The following is a 14,895-nucleotide window of genomic DNA, read 5'->3' as shown; positions in this document are numbered from 1 at the left end:
AAAGAAGGAAGGAAGGAAGGAAGGAAGGAAGGAAGGAAGGAAGGAAGGAAGGAAGGAAGGAAGGAAGGAAGGAAGGAAGAAGGAAGGAAGGAGGAAGGAGGAAGGAAGGAGAAGGAAGGAAGGAAGGAAATTCGAAGAGAGGAAGGAAGGAAGGAATTCGGAAGGAGGAAGGAATTCGGAAGGAAGGAGGAGGAATTCGGAAGGGAAGGAAGGAAGGAATGGAGGAAGGAGGAAGGAAGGAAGGAAGGAGGAAGGAAGGAAGGAAGGAGGAAGGAAGGAAGGAAGGAAGGAAGGATTTGAAGGAATTCCAAGAGGAATCGGATGAATTCGGAAGGAAGGAAGGAAGGAAGGAAGGAAGGAAGGAAGGAAGGGAAGGAAGGAAGGAAGGAAGGAATTCGGAAGGAAGGAATTCGGAAGGAAGGAAGGAAGGAAGGAATTCGGAAGGAATTCGGAAGGAATTCGGAAGGAAGGAAGGAAGGAAGGAAGGAAGGAAGGAAGGAAGGAAGGAAGGAAGGAAGGAAGGAAGGAAGGAAGGGATCAGCGGAAGAAAAGCAGGGGAAAGCAAAGTGAGGCCGAAGGTGCCATTACATTCCCTACTCCATCTGCTGGAGCAGCCAAGAACAGCTTCTCGTGTTCACCCACACAGCTGGATTGCAGCAATCTTCTCCTGGCTTGTTTCCTAACTACCTTTCTTCAAATAATTATTTGGTAGCAGCTCACTGCATCATTTTTTAAATCACATATGAGATTCGATTTCTCCCTGTTAAGTGTTTTTAGTGCCCGCAGTTGTGTGTTTAGGTGTAACAGGATAATACAGAAGCTTCTATTTTGTTATGAAATAATACGATGCAACTCAACTGCAGAGTTTAAAAAAAGGAAAAATTACTTCAAGAAGATGCAGTTTGCTGCACTGGGTGAGTGGTAATAACTCCTCATGGTTTATTTTACAGCCATTTCCTTTTCCTGCTTGGGTTCCCATACCAGTTCTCTTTGTCCCCACTTTCCTAATTCCTCTCTTTACCGTTTCTCTTCTGCAATACTTAGAAAAAAGCAACTTTCATAGATTGTAATATTCTCAATTGTTACTTTAATCATAGGTTTAATAGTTCCCTTTTCTACAGTTTTAAGGAAACTGGTCATGATGGAATACAACATATTGCTAAAATATTTTCATTCAAGTAAAGGATGGTATTTCTGGCTGAGATTTAGTTTCTAATGCTCGATATTAAAGGGAGGATAGCGGCATTGTAAATCCCAGGTCTGATATAAAGGTTACCAAACTTTCAGTTGACATTCCTAAAGAACAAAGAAAATCCCAGAGAGAAAATGAACTGATATAGTGCAAGTAAATCAAGCTCATTATCTGATACATAAGCACATTCAGAGGATACTCTGAGATAAATATGGAAATATTAACTTGGTCATTAGAGGAAATATCTGTCCCTACTCTTATTTAAATGCTCTGGGGCAATTGTCCTGAAACAGGATGCAAATAAAGCCAGTTCCCAAGCCTGTCCAATTTTATAGGCCGTCAATGTTGATTATCCTAATGTAAATACAAGGCATTGTCTATGCAGAGTGCTTCACCATGAAAAAAATTACGGGGTCAAATATATCACAATGATATCATATTACGAAAGAGTTGTAGCTCTACAATCTACATACAATCTACAGAAAAAAAATTATGATGATGACGATGATGAGGACGACGATGATGATCTTTTAAAAGTTTTTTTTTAAGGAAGTATGAGCACACTGTTTTCCTGGAATCAGATAACTCACAAATTCTGCAGAAAGCAGACTATAATGTAGGCAAAATCTGCCCTTTTAACAGCTATGACAGTTGTTAAAATAGAGCTGTGGAGTCATACTGTAGTAGCATGAATTTATTTTAGATTGTGTAGATCATTAAATAATTAAACTATGACATTATTCTTTACAGCATTTTTAATATAATTTCACTCATATTCTTTTAGGTTCTCTATTATAATTTAAGTTCACAAGACTTTCCACCTGACCCAGGAAAACTAGGGAAAAGGTGAATCCAGCTAGGGATCTGTTGGAATTATTTCTGGAATTACAGTCTCTCTGGGGAAGATACTACATTTATGGCATGATCACTTGGTAACAGCAGCTGGTTTATGAAGGCAGGCCGGGCAATGTTGTGCCATGGGGTGTCAGGTCTGTTGTTGTGAGGGGACACGGCAGCCAGTGTTCTCCTCCCTGTGCCTGGAGCATTGCTGATGCCTTTCTGTTTGCAGACATATGATGGCTGTGCCAAGTCAACACTGCTGCTGCACAAGGACCTTCAATTTCTGGACTGTCCCCACAGTACAGGATCCTGTGTGATGACAGCCACCATTCCTCTCTAAAAATAGATGTTTCTTGTGGCTGGTCAGGAGAAAAGCATTAATTCTTGTTCTGTTGAATATTTTCAGTGATGCCAGAAAAGCCAGGTTTTCAGCTTGGCCCTAAAAAACCTCAGTGATCTTACCCAGCATATCTCCATATCTTCACAGAAGATATACAAAGAAAAAGACATAGACACATGGAAGAAATAGTGGTTTTGTTGCCTAGAAACAAGAAACAAATCTGCACTCACAGAGCTGAGTGGCTGCTGTAGAACACAGCACACAAGTGCCACACAAGGAGGTTTACCAGTAGGTGGTGACATGTAATTATTTATTAGCTGTTCTCTGGCTGCAGAGGTTCTGAGCTACTGGCAACTTCTTGTTTAATCTTTCCTTTCATATTGCTCCACCTTTCTGAGATCTCCTTTACAAGTTTCACAGCAGCAGAAGTGTTTCATAGCTGCAATTGCATCTTCTGGCTGTAGCATGTCAGCCTGCTCCTGTTCTGTGAACTGCAGGGCTGCCTTCCCACTGCTGAGCAAAATGCTTGGTTTGTGTGGTTTCAGGGTTTTTCATCTGTTGATAAAAGAAAATGACCAAGTTCTCACAACACATGCATGAGAAAAAAAAGTCAATCCTTTCTTTGTAATATGTACCTCTTATTTACTTCCAGTGAATAAACAAGTTTTATAGTTAGCTGTGTGGAAATCTGCTATTTACTGCCAAATGTAATCAGCCGCCTCTCCTAAGTCCACCACACCCTTCTGTGCATCGGTGCTCCCAAGTTATGAAGCCATCAGTAACCCTGGAAAAAAAAATTATTCCACTCAGCTTGGTCTATCTGTTATTTTCTATTTAAATACCATTTAAATACCACGTGTGGGTTGTGACTAATAAAAGCCATACAGCTACAGCATATGAGAAGAAGCTTGGGTTTAGATAGTGAGTTTTGGAGCAGCAGGAGGAAGCCAGCCTTAAGGCTTCTTTTAGGCTTCAGGAATCACCACAGAAGTTAGCTGGGCCTGTTTGTTTTATGGGAAGAGTATTGGCTCCATGGAGGCCACAACCCAACTTACTTCACCGGCTGGAGCAGAGATGATAGGTAAGAGTACTCCTGGCAGCCTCTGCCCACAGCCAGTGGGTGCATCTGGGTGAAAAGTGTCTTGGTGCCCTTTGGGGGACAGTGATGCAATGTAACTGTGCATCAGTCTCGACACAATTCCTGGCCCTGAAGACACGAGCAGACCTCGTGAGGACACGGCTGCCCTTGCGGCTGGCGTGGGCAGCCAGGCTGGGCGGGAAGCGGCTGCTAAATGCACTGTACTGGGTGAAGTGTCAGCGCGCTCTCTTGCCTGCATCCACGTGCTCCTGAGCTGCTCTTTCTGAACTGGTTCTAGCTCAGTGTTCATTAGAGCTTAACCAAAAGATCATATTACAGTTGTTAAAAGGTTTTGCATTTCCTAACTACTATTCGTTGCATTGCTGAGTTCTTGATGAGCACCCATGCTCAAACCTGCAGTGACAAAGGCTTGAACATTCAAACATATGCTTTATTTCTGATGGTGTCACTGGCCTGAGTTGAGTCTTAAGCCCAAGCTGTGTCGGTTTTTTGCATTAATATTCTTCTTACCATTTACACAAGGAGTTTGCTTCACGAAGTCAAGTCAGTATGTTTTTTCTGACTGCACCCAAAACTCTTGTAGGTCACCTTCTTGGGCTGAGTCAAGAGAGCCAAACTCACACATTGTGTCACAACACACAATGTGCTGCAGTAAATGTGCTTTATCTGTCAATCAGTGGGACCACATGGTGCTTTCAGTCCCTGCTGTAAAGACTGGTGGCAACTGCCTGAATTTTGGCTGTGGGAAATGCTGTGTTTGTCTGAAGAACACCGAAATACCACACCCAGAACATCAGGGCACTCTACTGGTGCTGCTGAAAAATCAGGAAAGCCTAATGCCCACTAATATAAATGGAAGGAGATTCTCACTTATCATCTGCTAAATTTGGTGGAGTATCAGTGGCTCCTGTTTGTGTTTATCACAAGGACATAAATCACAGGCTGCAGCCTGTTATAGTACAGGCTGGCTTTGGGACTGTAGATTGGCTTAATTAAGACTTTCCCGAGAGAAAAAGCAGTTATTTAAGGTAAGTTGCCAAGCAGCTACTGTGCTCTGCCTACACCTGGTTATACTTTTAGTACTATTATATATGTACAAAGCAGAAAGGGAAAGAAGGTAGGCAGCTTTAGAGAGGTTACTGCCGCTGTGTTCTGGCAGCAGGATGCCATTTATAAACGATGTTATCTTCACGTTGCAGCACAGCAACCCAAAGCACAGAGGGAAAAGGCAAGTGTGACTGGCAGCTGTAGCTAGGGCAACACAAGATATGGTGACAAGACACAGGCAACTGTTGCTGGTTAAATGTTATTCCTGTGTGTTGGACACAAAACTGACACTAATTTCTGACTTTATTTTTTCAGTGTTGTCCATGCAAAAAGAATTAGACAACAATATCATAAAATTATTATTCTCATTTAGGATGAAGAAGCGACAGGATGAAATCAAAGACAACACCCAGAATTGAAATTTTCCATAATGTGAACGAGCAGGAAATGGGAAAGGAAGGTTTTTATAAAGCAATTATACAATAACAAGCTAAATTCAGCTGATGAAAAAGAAGTCTTTATAGGAAAATTAATGAAACGCCTGTGCTTAAATGAAAATGGGATAGAGGACTGGAGCTGAAAGGAGTGATTTTTTAGATTAAGGGCAAACCTTGATGCTGTAAATAGGGTTTATTTCTTCAGTATAGTAACTTAAAAATTGCCTCAAATGTAATGGCATGTGCACAGTTACCCCATGCCTCACTGCCTGCTCTGGTTTGAAGTCAGGACAATATTTCCACCTGCCAGATTTGCATGTTAATGCCTTCAGTGTACTGTTCAATTGCAACAACAAGATGTCCAAATCTTTACTGTTTTATCACACAGTTGTAGGAACACCAAGAAAAACTGGTACAAAAGTGAGTCTGAAAAACCCTTCAGTTTCTCTCTGAGAAACATATTAGGCCTTGGATGACTAATGAAACACCACTATACCTGAGCTGCCTCCTTGATGGCTTGATGCCAGGTCTAGGAGCAAGCCAAAGTTTGAATTCTCACAAGTCAACAACAGAAAGGAGAAAAGGGTTAGTGGGAAAAAAAAAGGTGATGCAAGGAAAATGAAAAAAACCCAAACCAGTGTGATTGTCTAGATCTACTTTCTTTTCTTTCTTCTATGATTCATTCTATGATTCTGTGAAAGACCATTTTTTCTCTTTCTTCCAGAGAAATGTTGTTAGAGGAAGTAAGTCCACCTCCGCAGCCATCCCTTTGCCCAACTGCTGAACCCTGCCGTTCCCTCTTGCAGTGGCACACCAGAGTCAGGACAGTCCACAAGGAGAAGGGAGGGGCAACGAGCTGGCAGCTGAAGGGCAGCACGGACTGCACCCACCAGTTAGCACAGTCTGAATCTCCTGGACACCGGTCAGTAGCCATTTCATATATTGCTAAACTTGAACTGTAAACTGCAATTGATAAATCTGCAGGATTGATCCAAATACACCTGACTAACCTTCAAATTATCAACTATTACAGCTGTTTGGTTACTTTGGAACTGCTACTGCTACGTGACGTCAACTCAAGGCCAGATCTGCAACTGTCTGCATCAGTCCAGCAAAGCTGTCTGCAGAAAGGTGCCAGAATAGAGAGAGAACAAGCTCTCTTCAGAAATGGTTAATCAATAGCTTGCTAGGTTGACTCAGTGCCATTAGAGACAGTGGTGCACCCACTGTCTATAAATTGTGACCTGTCTTCTGTTTCATTCTCAGTCACCTCTCCTGCCATCCTGGTAGTTACCCATTTTCCACTTGGAAGCTTGTGGGCATTACCAGAAATGTCCCTAACATCCTGGCTCTGGGGAACAGCAGTAATACTTTGTTGTGTGTCTTGGTTTCTTCTAGGGAGGAGGAGAAGGTAAGAAACCGATTGTAACTGCATCTCAGTGTGCCTACTAGCCTTTATTTGTGTCAAATATCCTGTGTACATCACTAAAAGAACTGTAGTCTCAAGACTGTCAGATGGACATACGCAGGATAGCATAGACAATGCTGTACTTTGGTCTTTTGACAGATTTATGTTCCAATCGAATTTTTGTGTATGAATTTTGCAATGATAGTGCAGTGATGCCTAGAGGCAGCTGTAGATACAAATCTATGCACAAGTGAGGTAATTAAAATATGAATATGTATGTTCTAATTTCCTAAAGTTCTGGGCTGGAGTTTCACCTGTATTGTAATCACAGCTAATACCTACTTACATGTAATTAGAGTTTAATACCTACTTACAAACATTTTTATATTGTATCTAGTAACACTGTTTAATACAGGTAATATTTATGTACCACGCTATTTCAAATACATATTCCTTAAAAGCATTTATCCTACTGGCATATTTACATAAGGAGCAAGTAATTTGCTCTAATTTTGTATTTTCAGCAGTCATTTTCTTGTTTTATTTTAAAAGTTTAATTAAAAAAAGGTGAAAATAATTAACTTCATTTACTGGAAAAGCTGAAGTATTATATGAAAATTTTTTCAGCAGTCATGATGTCCTTATACAGGAAAGTTGTTTTCTACTCAAAAAAGAAAATCATTTAAGCATATGCTTCACTTTAAGTATCTGCTTAATTTAAAGCATGTGCTTGATGACATTTTGTCTGAAAGACTAGCTTTTATGCTTACTGAGGGTCATAGCAAAATTCCCATATTTTTAGAAAGATCTGGTCTGTTAATGGGATATGCAAATAATAACAACATTTCCATACTAAAAAATTTCTTTTCCTTGGTATTCAGATGAAACTGTGGATACAATTGTCCAAAAATACATCAGGCAATATTAGTGTGATGGACTATTTATTAATGTGAAAAATTCATAACTGCACGTTAGTTAATGGCAGTAATTTGGCATTTGAACAGGTGAAAAATATACTTCTGATCCAGGGAAAAGAAAGATGACATAATCAAACTGTGTTTTATTATGTCTATTAATAGTTAAGGCTGTTCTTTCTTACATAGCTTAGCCCTTAAATGGGAGAAAAATATTTGTAAATAAACTATTTATTTGGGATTTTTTTTTCTTTTTTTTTCACATTACACAAAGCCTAGCATCAGCATTTTACATACCTGGTAGTCCTAGAGAAGAGATCTTTATACAAAATTTTAAGTTCAGCTTTTGTTTGTGTTTTGTAGGCGACAAGGTGAGCCACCACTTGAAAATGGGTTCCTCCCATACCTGGGCTGTGCCTTGCAGTTTGGTGCCAACCCCCTTGAATTCCTCAAAGAAAAGCAGAAGAAGCATGGCCACATCTTCACTTGCCATGTAGCAGGGAAATACATTCATTTCCTCACGGACCCTTTTTCCTACCATGCATTGATGCGCCAAGGAAAACACTTGGACTGGAAAAAGTTCCATTTTGCTACTTCTGCCAAGGTACTGCTGGTTTTAATATCTAACAAACAAAGTATCTGCTGACATACCCAGTTAATCCCTGTAAACATAACTGTGCCTTTGAAATAGGATTGGTTTCACATTTCTGCACTTTTCCTCGTTTAAAACATTGTGGTCTTGTTTTGCTCTTCCTAAATGGAAAAGAAATTTGCAGTGATTTGGATTGTTCTAAGACTATACATTATTCTAAGACTGTACATAATTTTGTTACATTATTACTCCTCCCTCTAGTAAGCTATGAAGTTATACTTTGGCTTTCATTTATGTTAGACTTTATCATCAAGGTAATGACAGGCCTTACTTATCATGCATACAATTTATTTTGTGACAGGCTTTTGGGCATGGTAGCATTGACCCAGCAGAGGGAAACACCACTGAAAATTTTCATCACACTTTCATTAGAACCCTTCAAGGCAATGCCCTAGATGCCCTCATTGAAGCAATGATGGAAAACCTACAGTATGTCATGCTGCAGTCAAGAACACCTAAGCTCCAGTCTAATACCTGGGTGACAGAAGGACTTTACACATTCTGTTGCCAAGTGATGTTTGAGTCTGGCTTTTTAACACTTTTTGGTAAAGAATTTAATTCAAATAATGACAAAAACCTATCATCAAAGCAGGAAACTGAGAGAGCTCATATCCTAAATGCCCTTGAAAACTTCAAGGAATTCGATAGGATTTTCCCAGCCCTTGTGGCAGGGCTGCCTATCCACCTCTTCAAGAGTGCCCACAGTGCACGTGAGAAGTTGGGAGAGGCACTCCTGCACAAGAACCTCCTGAAAAGGGACAACCTCTCTGAGCTTGTCACCCTCCGCATGTTCCTGAATGACACCCTGTCAACCTTCGATGACATGGAAAAGGCGAAGACTCATGTGGCAGTGCTCTGGGCCTCTCAAGCAAACACCATTCCTGCCACTTTTTGGACCTTGTTCTATCTTCTTAAGTAAGTCCCAATGCTTCTTGCTCCCTAACAAGAAAAATGTTTATCTTTCAGAAACCAGTTCATTAATACAGGCCAATTCCACTGCTTGATACCTCACCAGTGATAAAAATCTTACTGTTTGCAACAGAAATGGTGTGTTGTTCTGGACTTCCACAGAAAAGCCCTTCACTCATCTGAGAGGAAGTAGTGGTAGCACAGAGCAATTCTGTAGAAGCTTTTTTTTTTAAGAAACAACACTCCAGGGCAATGCTACACTTTGTCAAGAAAGCTTTGGAGTTAATCTATATGTTATGACATTAAAAGTGCTAGTTGCAGTCAAAACATTGATTCTATTAAGGCTACAAATATAACTAGACATTTTTAGTCCATCTCACTAGAGCAGGCAACATGAGATTTAACTTCATTGTTGTTTTCACAGATACTTAATAGAAAATAATTTATATGCCGATAGATCCCATTGAAGCTCTGCTGTAGACTGCACCTGTTGAGCTTGTTACTCTTGAGACAAGTGCACAGCTCAGATAATACTATCAAATGTCCATTTTAGAGTGGACCTTTGTGGATTATCTGCCTCAGTAACTAGCACTGAAGTGTGTGTCTAAATTCCTAATGCTTTTATTTATCATATCTACTTGCCAATGCTACTTTTTGAGGTTAATTGTTACTTTTTGCTTACAAGAATGAATTTGCTTTAGATTTTCTGGACTTGGAGTCTTTTAATACCCTGATTGTGCCTTTGTCAAGACACTATTGCACCCTCTTTTATTGTCTCTATATATTTCACCATAGCTCATATATTCAGTGTCTGAAAGAAAGCCTAGACAGTGAGGGTACTATGTGGGCTCTTAGTATTAGGAAGATTCTTTTCAGCTAGACAGAATATTGTCACATCAGCCAGAATAAATGATGTTATAAAACTGATCTATAATCCTGTTCCTAAATTTTCTGCCCGTGGTGGGGCTATTTCCTAATCTACAACTGGCTGATTTTTTTCTTACTCTTGGCATTGCTTTTTAGTGACAGTACTGTTTATTACCTGAATTACCCTCATCAGTTCTGTCCCACTTGTCATTGCAGACAAAATCAAATACTTGAGGATCCTTTCCTTTTTTTTCCCTTTGAAGTTATAATACCTTTGCCAAGACATGAAAAAGTGGAACTGCAGCATTTTGCTACAACATTTTCATTTTAGAAGGTTGTACTTGTCAGCCAACAATAGAAATTTTAGCCAGGAAGAACTTTAATAGCAAACCCCTTCTTAAAGAATTCTTAAATTTAAAATTATGTTATACCTTTGCTCTTTTGATCTTAGGAATCCAGAAGCAATGAGAGCTGCTACCAAAGAAGTGCAACATGTTTTGGAAAGTGCTGAAGAGAGTATCAGCTTAGATGGCAAACATATTTCCTTGAACCGAAAACAGCTGGATAATATGCCAATACTGGGTATGCTTCTTTTATGCAGGAATCACACTACAATTTCCATGGTCTTCTACTTATTACCATGTAAATACTTGCTATGGAATTCCTATGGAATTAGCAAAGAAACAGTAGAAGAGGAAACTATATGTTCCTTAGCAATAGCCAACACAACCAGGCTTCCCAATGTCCCAGGTGGTACTGAGAGTATCAAAATTTACATGAAAAGCACTTCTTCATGGGTAATGGCATGTCTCAATAATCCTATACAGCTACATAACATAGACCCATGGATAATTCTGAACAATATTTTGTTTGGTTATATTTTTAAATCAAATGAAAATGTGTTGCCAAAACTTAAATCCCAATTCTTATCATGTGAAGCAATATTTTCTAATACCATTATTTCTATTTTCTCTTAATATTTTTTCAAATTATAAGCACATTTTTCAGAAGTTACAGAGAGTTTTGATAATGTTGCCTTTTAACTACTGTTACTTAAAAAAAAAGTCAGCTTATATTGAAACAGAAAACCCCCCACATTATTTTTTTCCTGAATATGGGTTTCTATAAAGAAACTCTTACAGCTTCAGAAAATTCTGCTTACTGAACTGCCTCTTTTTCTTGTTATCTTTCAGTTTTCACTGGTTTGGTCTTTATCTCAGAGTGACATTGTGTTTAACTTTTGAACATTTGGTTTCATCAACTATAAGCATTTTTCTAGGGGAAAGAAGATCAGGTTCTCAGTGGTATCTATAGAAGGGATAGAAATGCTAAAAAGAAATGAGGAAGATACTTTCTTAGGCATTTAGAAAGTTAATATTAAAATTTTTCTTCTAATAAATTCAGGGTTTGATAATGGCTCTGAAATAGATCAATATCTATGACCTGCCCCCAGGATGTGAATACACTGTTTCCATGGCAATCATTCCTTGTTCTCTCCCAACAGACAGCATCATCAAGGAGGCGATGAGGCTCTCGAGTGCATCCATGACTTTCCGAGTGGCCAAGGAGGATTTCACTTTGCACTTAGAGAACGACTTCTACAACATTCGCAAAGATGATATTGTAGCTCTTTATCCTCAGCTGCTGCATTTTGATCCAGAAATCTATGCTGATCCCTTGGTAAGTATTTTTTTCAATTTGCATTAAACTCAGCGCTGTGGCAGAAGTTAACAGGCCTTTAGATAAAGCATTTGTAGTGGTGCCCCATGGCTGGTTTTCTGTTGTACCCCAGACAGTCTGTTCTTACATGTGAAGATGTAATGATAGGCAAGAAAAAGAATAAAGTCAGTGCAAACACTCTCTGCAAAACATGTTTTAGTGTGACCAAAAGGTGTGCTACCAGCCCCAGACAGCCTTCTACTTACTGCCTTCCTCACTGAGGGAAGATCACCATTATGGAGGTCTTTGAAGAAGGACAAGGATAATAGTTTCCCAAAGGCACAGAATTAGAATACTTCCAATACTTCTTCTGCTGCATGAACAAGGATGCAGGTTACAATGCTTATTTTTAGAGGTCAGGACAAAAAAGGAGAGTTATCAGCAAAGAACCTGGGATCCTGTACCACATAACAGAACTTCTCAGAGGCCACTCTTTCTAAAACAGCACCATGGGGCCTGGTGCTACTGTACGATGCTTATTTCTAGAAGCATCTCTTTCCTAGCCTGCATTTTGTGTCTTAGCAGCTTTATCTGGTTTTTGGAGGTATTCAAATATCAAGGAACTCTTTTGTGTGTTCAATTGCAGACGTTCAAATATGATCGCTTTCTGAATGAGAATGGAGAGGAGAAGACTGATTTCTACCGGAATGGTCGGAAGCTGAAGTATTACTACATGCCTTTTGGGACAGGCATGGCAAAGTGCCCAGGCAGGTTATTTGCTGTCCATGAGATTAAACAATTTTTGGCTCTGATGTTTTCATGTTTCGAGATAGAGCTGGTGGACAGTAATGTGAAATGTCCCTCTCTAGATCAATCCCGTGCAGGACTGGGTGTTTTGCAGCCATCCAATGATGTTTATTTCAGGTACAGGCTGAAATGCTTATGAATATGTATTTTTTATTATGCATATACACTATGTACTAGTAGTACATAAATACACTGTATATACTAACAGTACTAAATACACTGTATGACATACACTTTATATACATTTTATGTATATATGCAAATGAAATACTTCAAGTCTTGGGGAAAATCTATATGAAGATGCTAATTCACCATTTTAATGAAAAATGTGCTGGTACCAGTGTGGTACCAGCACGCAGTGGGTTTAATGTGCTGTTTTGATGCAAATATCTCCTTTTTTACCAACCATTTTGAAATGCAAGTTAAGATTTTCAATTGTGTGTGTACAATAGCGGGGCTTTTTCTGTCAGCAAATACTTTCCCACAGTTAGAATTTCATCAGCTAATTCATCTTAATTTCAAAATTGTACTACAGTTAAAACGTATTCTTTTCTACAATTGAAATGTTTGGAGGGGGGGAGGAATGGTGGTGGTTATCCCCACAGGTGAAATAAAGTTTTTGTTGTATAAAGGCAGATCTGCAGTGAGGAGGGGAGAGTTTTCTGGGGAAATACCTTTACGGTTTTATGAAAAACTAGAAGACTTGAAAAAAAATTACAAAAATGTTCACGTTCAAGTGAAACTGCAAAACTTGTATTATATTCATTGTAAGATACTTATTTTCAGAGAGTGCTAACTGTGTTAAAATAAATTATATTGGCTGAACCAAATGCATCTCTAGACTGTTGTTTTAATGTCTTAACATTGTCAAAGGTTTATGCACTCATCCAAAGCCACCTAAACCAGTTTTAAACTAGCCAGCTTAAACACCAATTTGGATATAAATAAATATCTACCACATATTCACCATATTCAAGGGTGGTTTTAGCCTCATTGCCTTAACTCCGTATTTCAGTAAGCCTCCTTAGGTCTTCTTAGTCTAATTCCACTAAAGTTACCATGGGTAGAATTCTGTGGCATGTCCATGAGAACAATTGTTTCAGGGTTAATATAATTTGCTTCTCTTTAACATCCCTGTCCTTTTCTGCTGCAAATGACAGATGTATGTATGTATGTCACAAAGTCCATTTTTTAATGAAACATCTTCAGGCTGAAAGAGAGAGCTTTCTTACCATCTGATGCTGAAAAGAACAAATGGACTTAAAACATTTTTTTATCCTGTTCTTTTCTAAGGACCTGTAGTGGTTTGGTCCAAAATACTTATTACTTATTTACTTTCTGTGAGATAAGAATTAGGAGAAAGCAAAGCAGGCACAAAACTTAAAAGACTATAAAGAAGTTTATTAACAGACCTAAAAGGAAAGGAAAAAAAAATCATACCACACCTTCAGAACTCTTCTCCTCCCCCCACCTTTCCCCCTTCTCCCACTGCAAAAAGACAACCCTTGAGATGTCCAGTCAGTTTACCACTTCCATAATAACCTTGTTTAGTTCATTTAGGGAGAGGAGTCTCTCTTGCTCATGCTATGGAGACCATCTCCACAAGAAATTAATGGGTTAGCAAAGCATAGTCTTGGAAGTGACCCTCTTGCAAAGGGGTGCTTACAGATTCCTCTGTGACCTAACAGAACCTATCAGCTGGCCAGTATGAATATGGACAATTTTTTAAGCCATTTAAAATTTTGACCTCCTCTGTGATCCACACTTAAGAATAGACAAACCGCCCCCCCCCCAGCTCTCTCTGTTCCAGTGCTGGGACAGGTGGCTGCAGGCCCCGTGCAGGGGCCAGCGGGCCCAGCCCAGGCCCTGCTCGGGCCAGGCCGGGCCAGGCCATGGCCATCCTGGAGCCGATGGGCCCTGTTCCACCCGCAGAACCCCACCCCACCCCCCTGCAGCCCTGCTATGTGCAGACAGACCAGCCTGGCTCCCCCTCTCCCGTGTGGCCAAGATTCAGCTAAAGCTGCACCAATGTGACCAACAGAGATAAGCCACATTCCATCTGCAAGGCCTAGGTGAGATTAACCCTTATAGTGCTGTGAAGAGCTGAAAACCTGAGGGAAGAGAAAGAGGAGATGCTTAAGGCTGAAATTCTGTTGTAAAGCTGTGATATATCAGAGTATCCATTGTAATTTCATGAAGGCATGGGAGGGGTGGAGCGTTCAACTTGTACTTGTGAGCGAAAGCACCTGCGCTGAGATAGGCAGATGCTGAAGCTGCTGTAATTTCATGAGAAGTTTGAACAGGGAGAGATGGAAGCGATGAGGACTTTTGCTCCAAATGGAAAAGGAGAAAGACCTCTGTTCCTAGAGATGCTCCCAGAGATAGTCCTAGAGATGAAGATGAGGAGGACCCTTTGCTCCCAGGGAAGGAGAAGGGCCTCTATTCTTAGTGATGAAATGCTCCCAGAGATGGGTGAAGAAAACTTTTGTTTCTGAACGGCTCAACCTTAAAATTGTACCCCAGTAATTCAAGAGTGGACCCTTGAAAGCAGTTGTGGGAAAAGCTGCAAGTTGGGGGAAGGGACTCTCACATGTGAGCAGAGAACCAACCCGGGCGGCTGTCTCATTGTGATAATGTTTCCATAGCATGGGCAAGAGAGACTCCTCTTTCTAAATGGACTGAACAAGGTTATTATGGAAGTGGTAAACAGACTGAACATTTCAA

At 40.0% G+C, this 14,895-nt stretch overlaps 1 protein-coding gene across 1 annotated transcript; it reads left to right on the top strand.

The window, feature by feature from the left end:
* The first annotated feature begins 5,772 nt into the window (after nucleotides 1-5,772).
* Nucleotides 5,773-13,011, top strand: LOC104690369 (cytochrome P450 7A1). Its single transcript, XM_010401149.4, has 8 exons — nucleotides 5,773-5,877; nucleotides 5,989-6,086; nucleotides 6,222-6,366; nucleotides 7,641-7,881; nucleotides 8,231-8,844; nucleotides 10,157-10,287; nucleotides 11,210-11,385; nucleotides 12,011-13,011. Exons 3-8 carry the CDS (start codon nucleotides 6,287-6,289, stop codon nucleotides 12,308-12,310), a joined length of 1,542 nt encoding a protein of 513 aa, XP_010399451.1. The 5' UTR covers nucleotides 5,773-5,877; nucleotides 5,989-6,086; nucleotides 6,222-6,286; the 3' UTR covers nucleotides 12,311-13,011.
* Nucleotides 13,012-14,895: the final 1,884 nt, after the last annotated feature.

Source organism: Corvus cornix, chromosome 2 (assembly GCF_000738735.6).
Source record: "Corvus cornix cornix isolate S_Up_H32 chromosome 2, ASM73873v5, whole genome shotgun sequence".
NCBI classification, from domain to species: Eukaryota; Metazoa; Chordata; class Aves; order Passeriformes; family Corvidae; genus Corvus; species Corvus cornix.
This window is presented reverse-complemented; position numbering and strand designations above follow the sequence as displayed.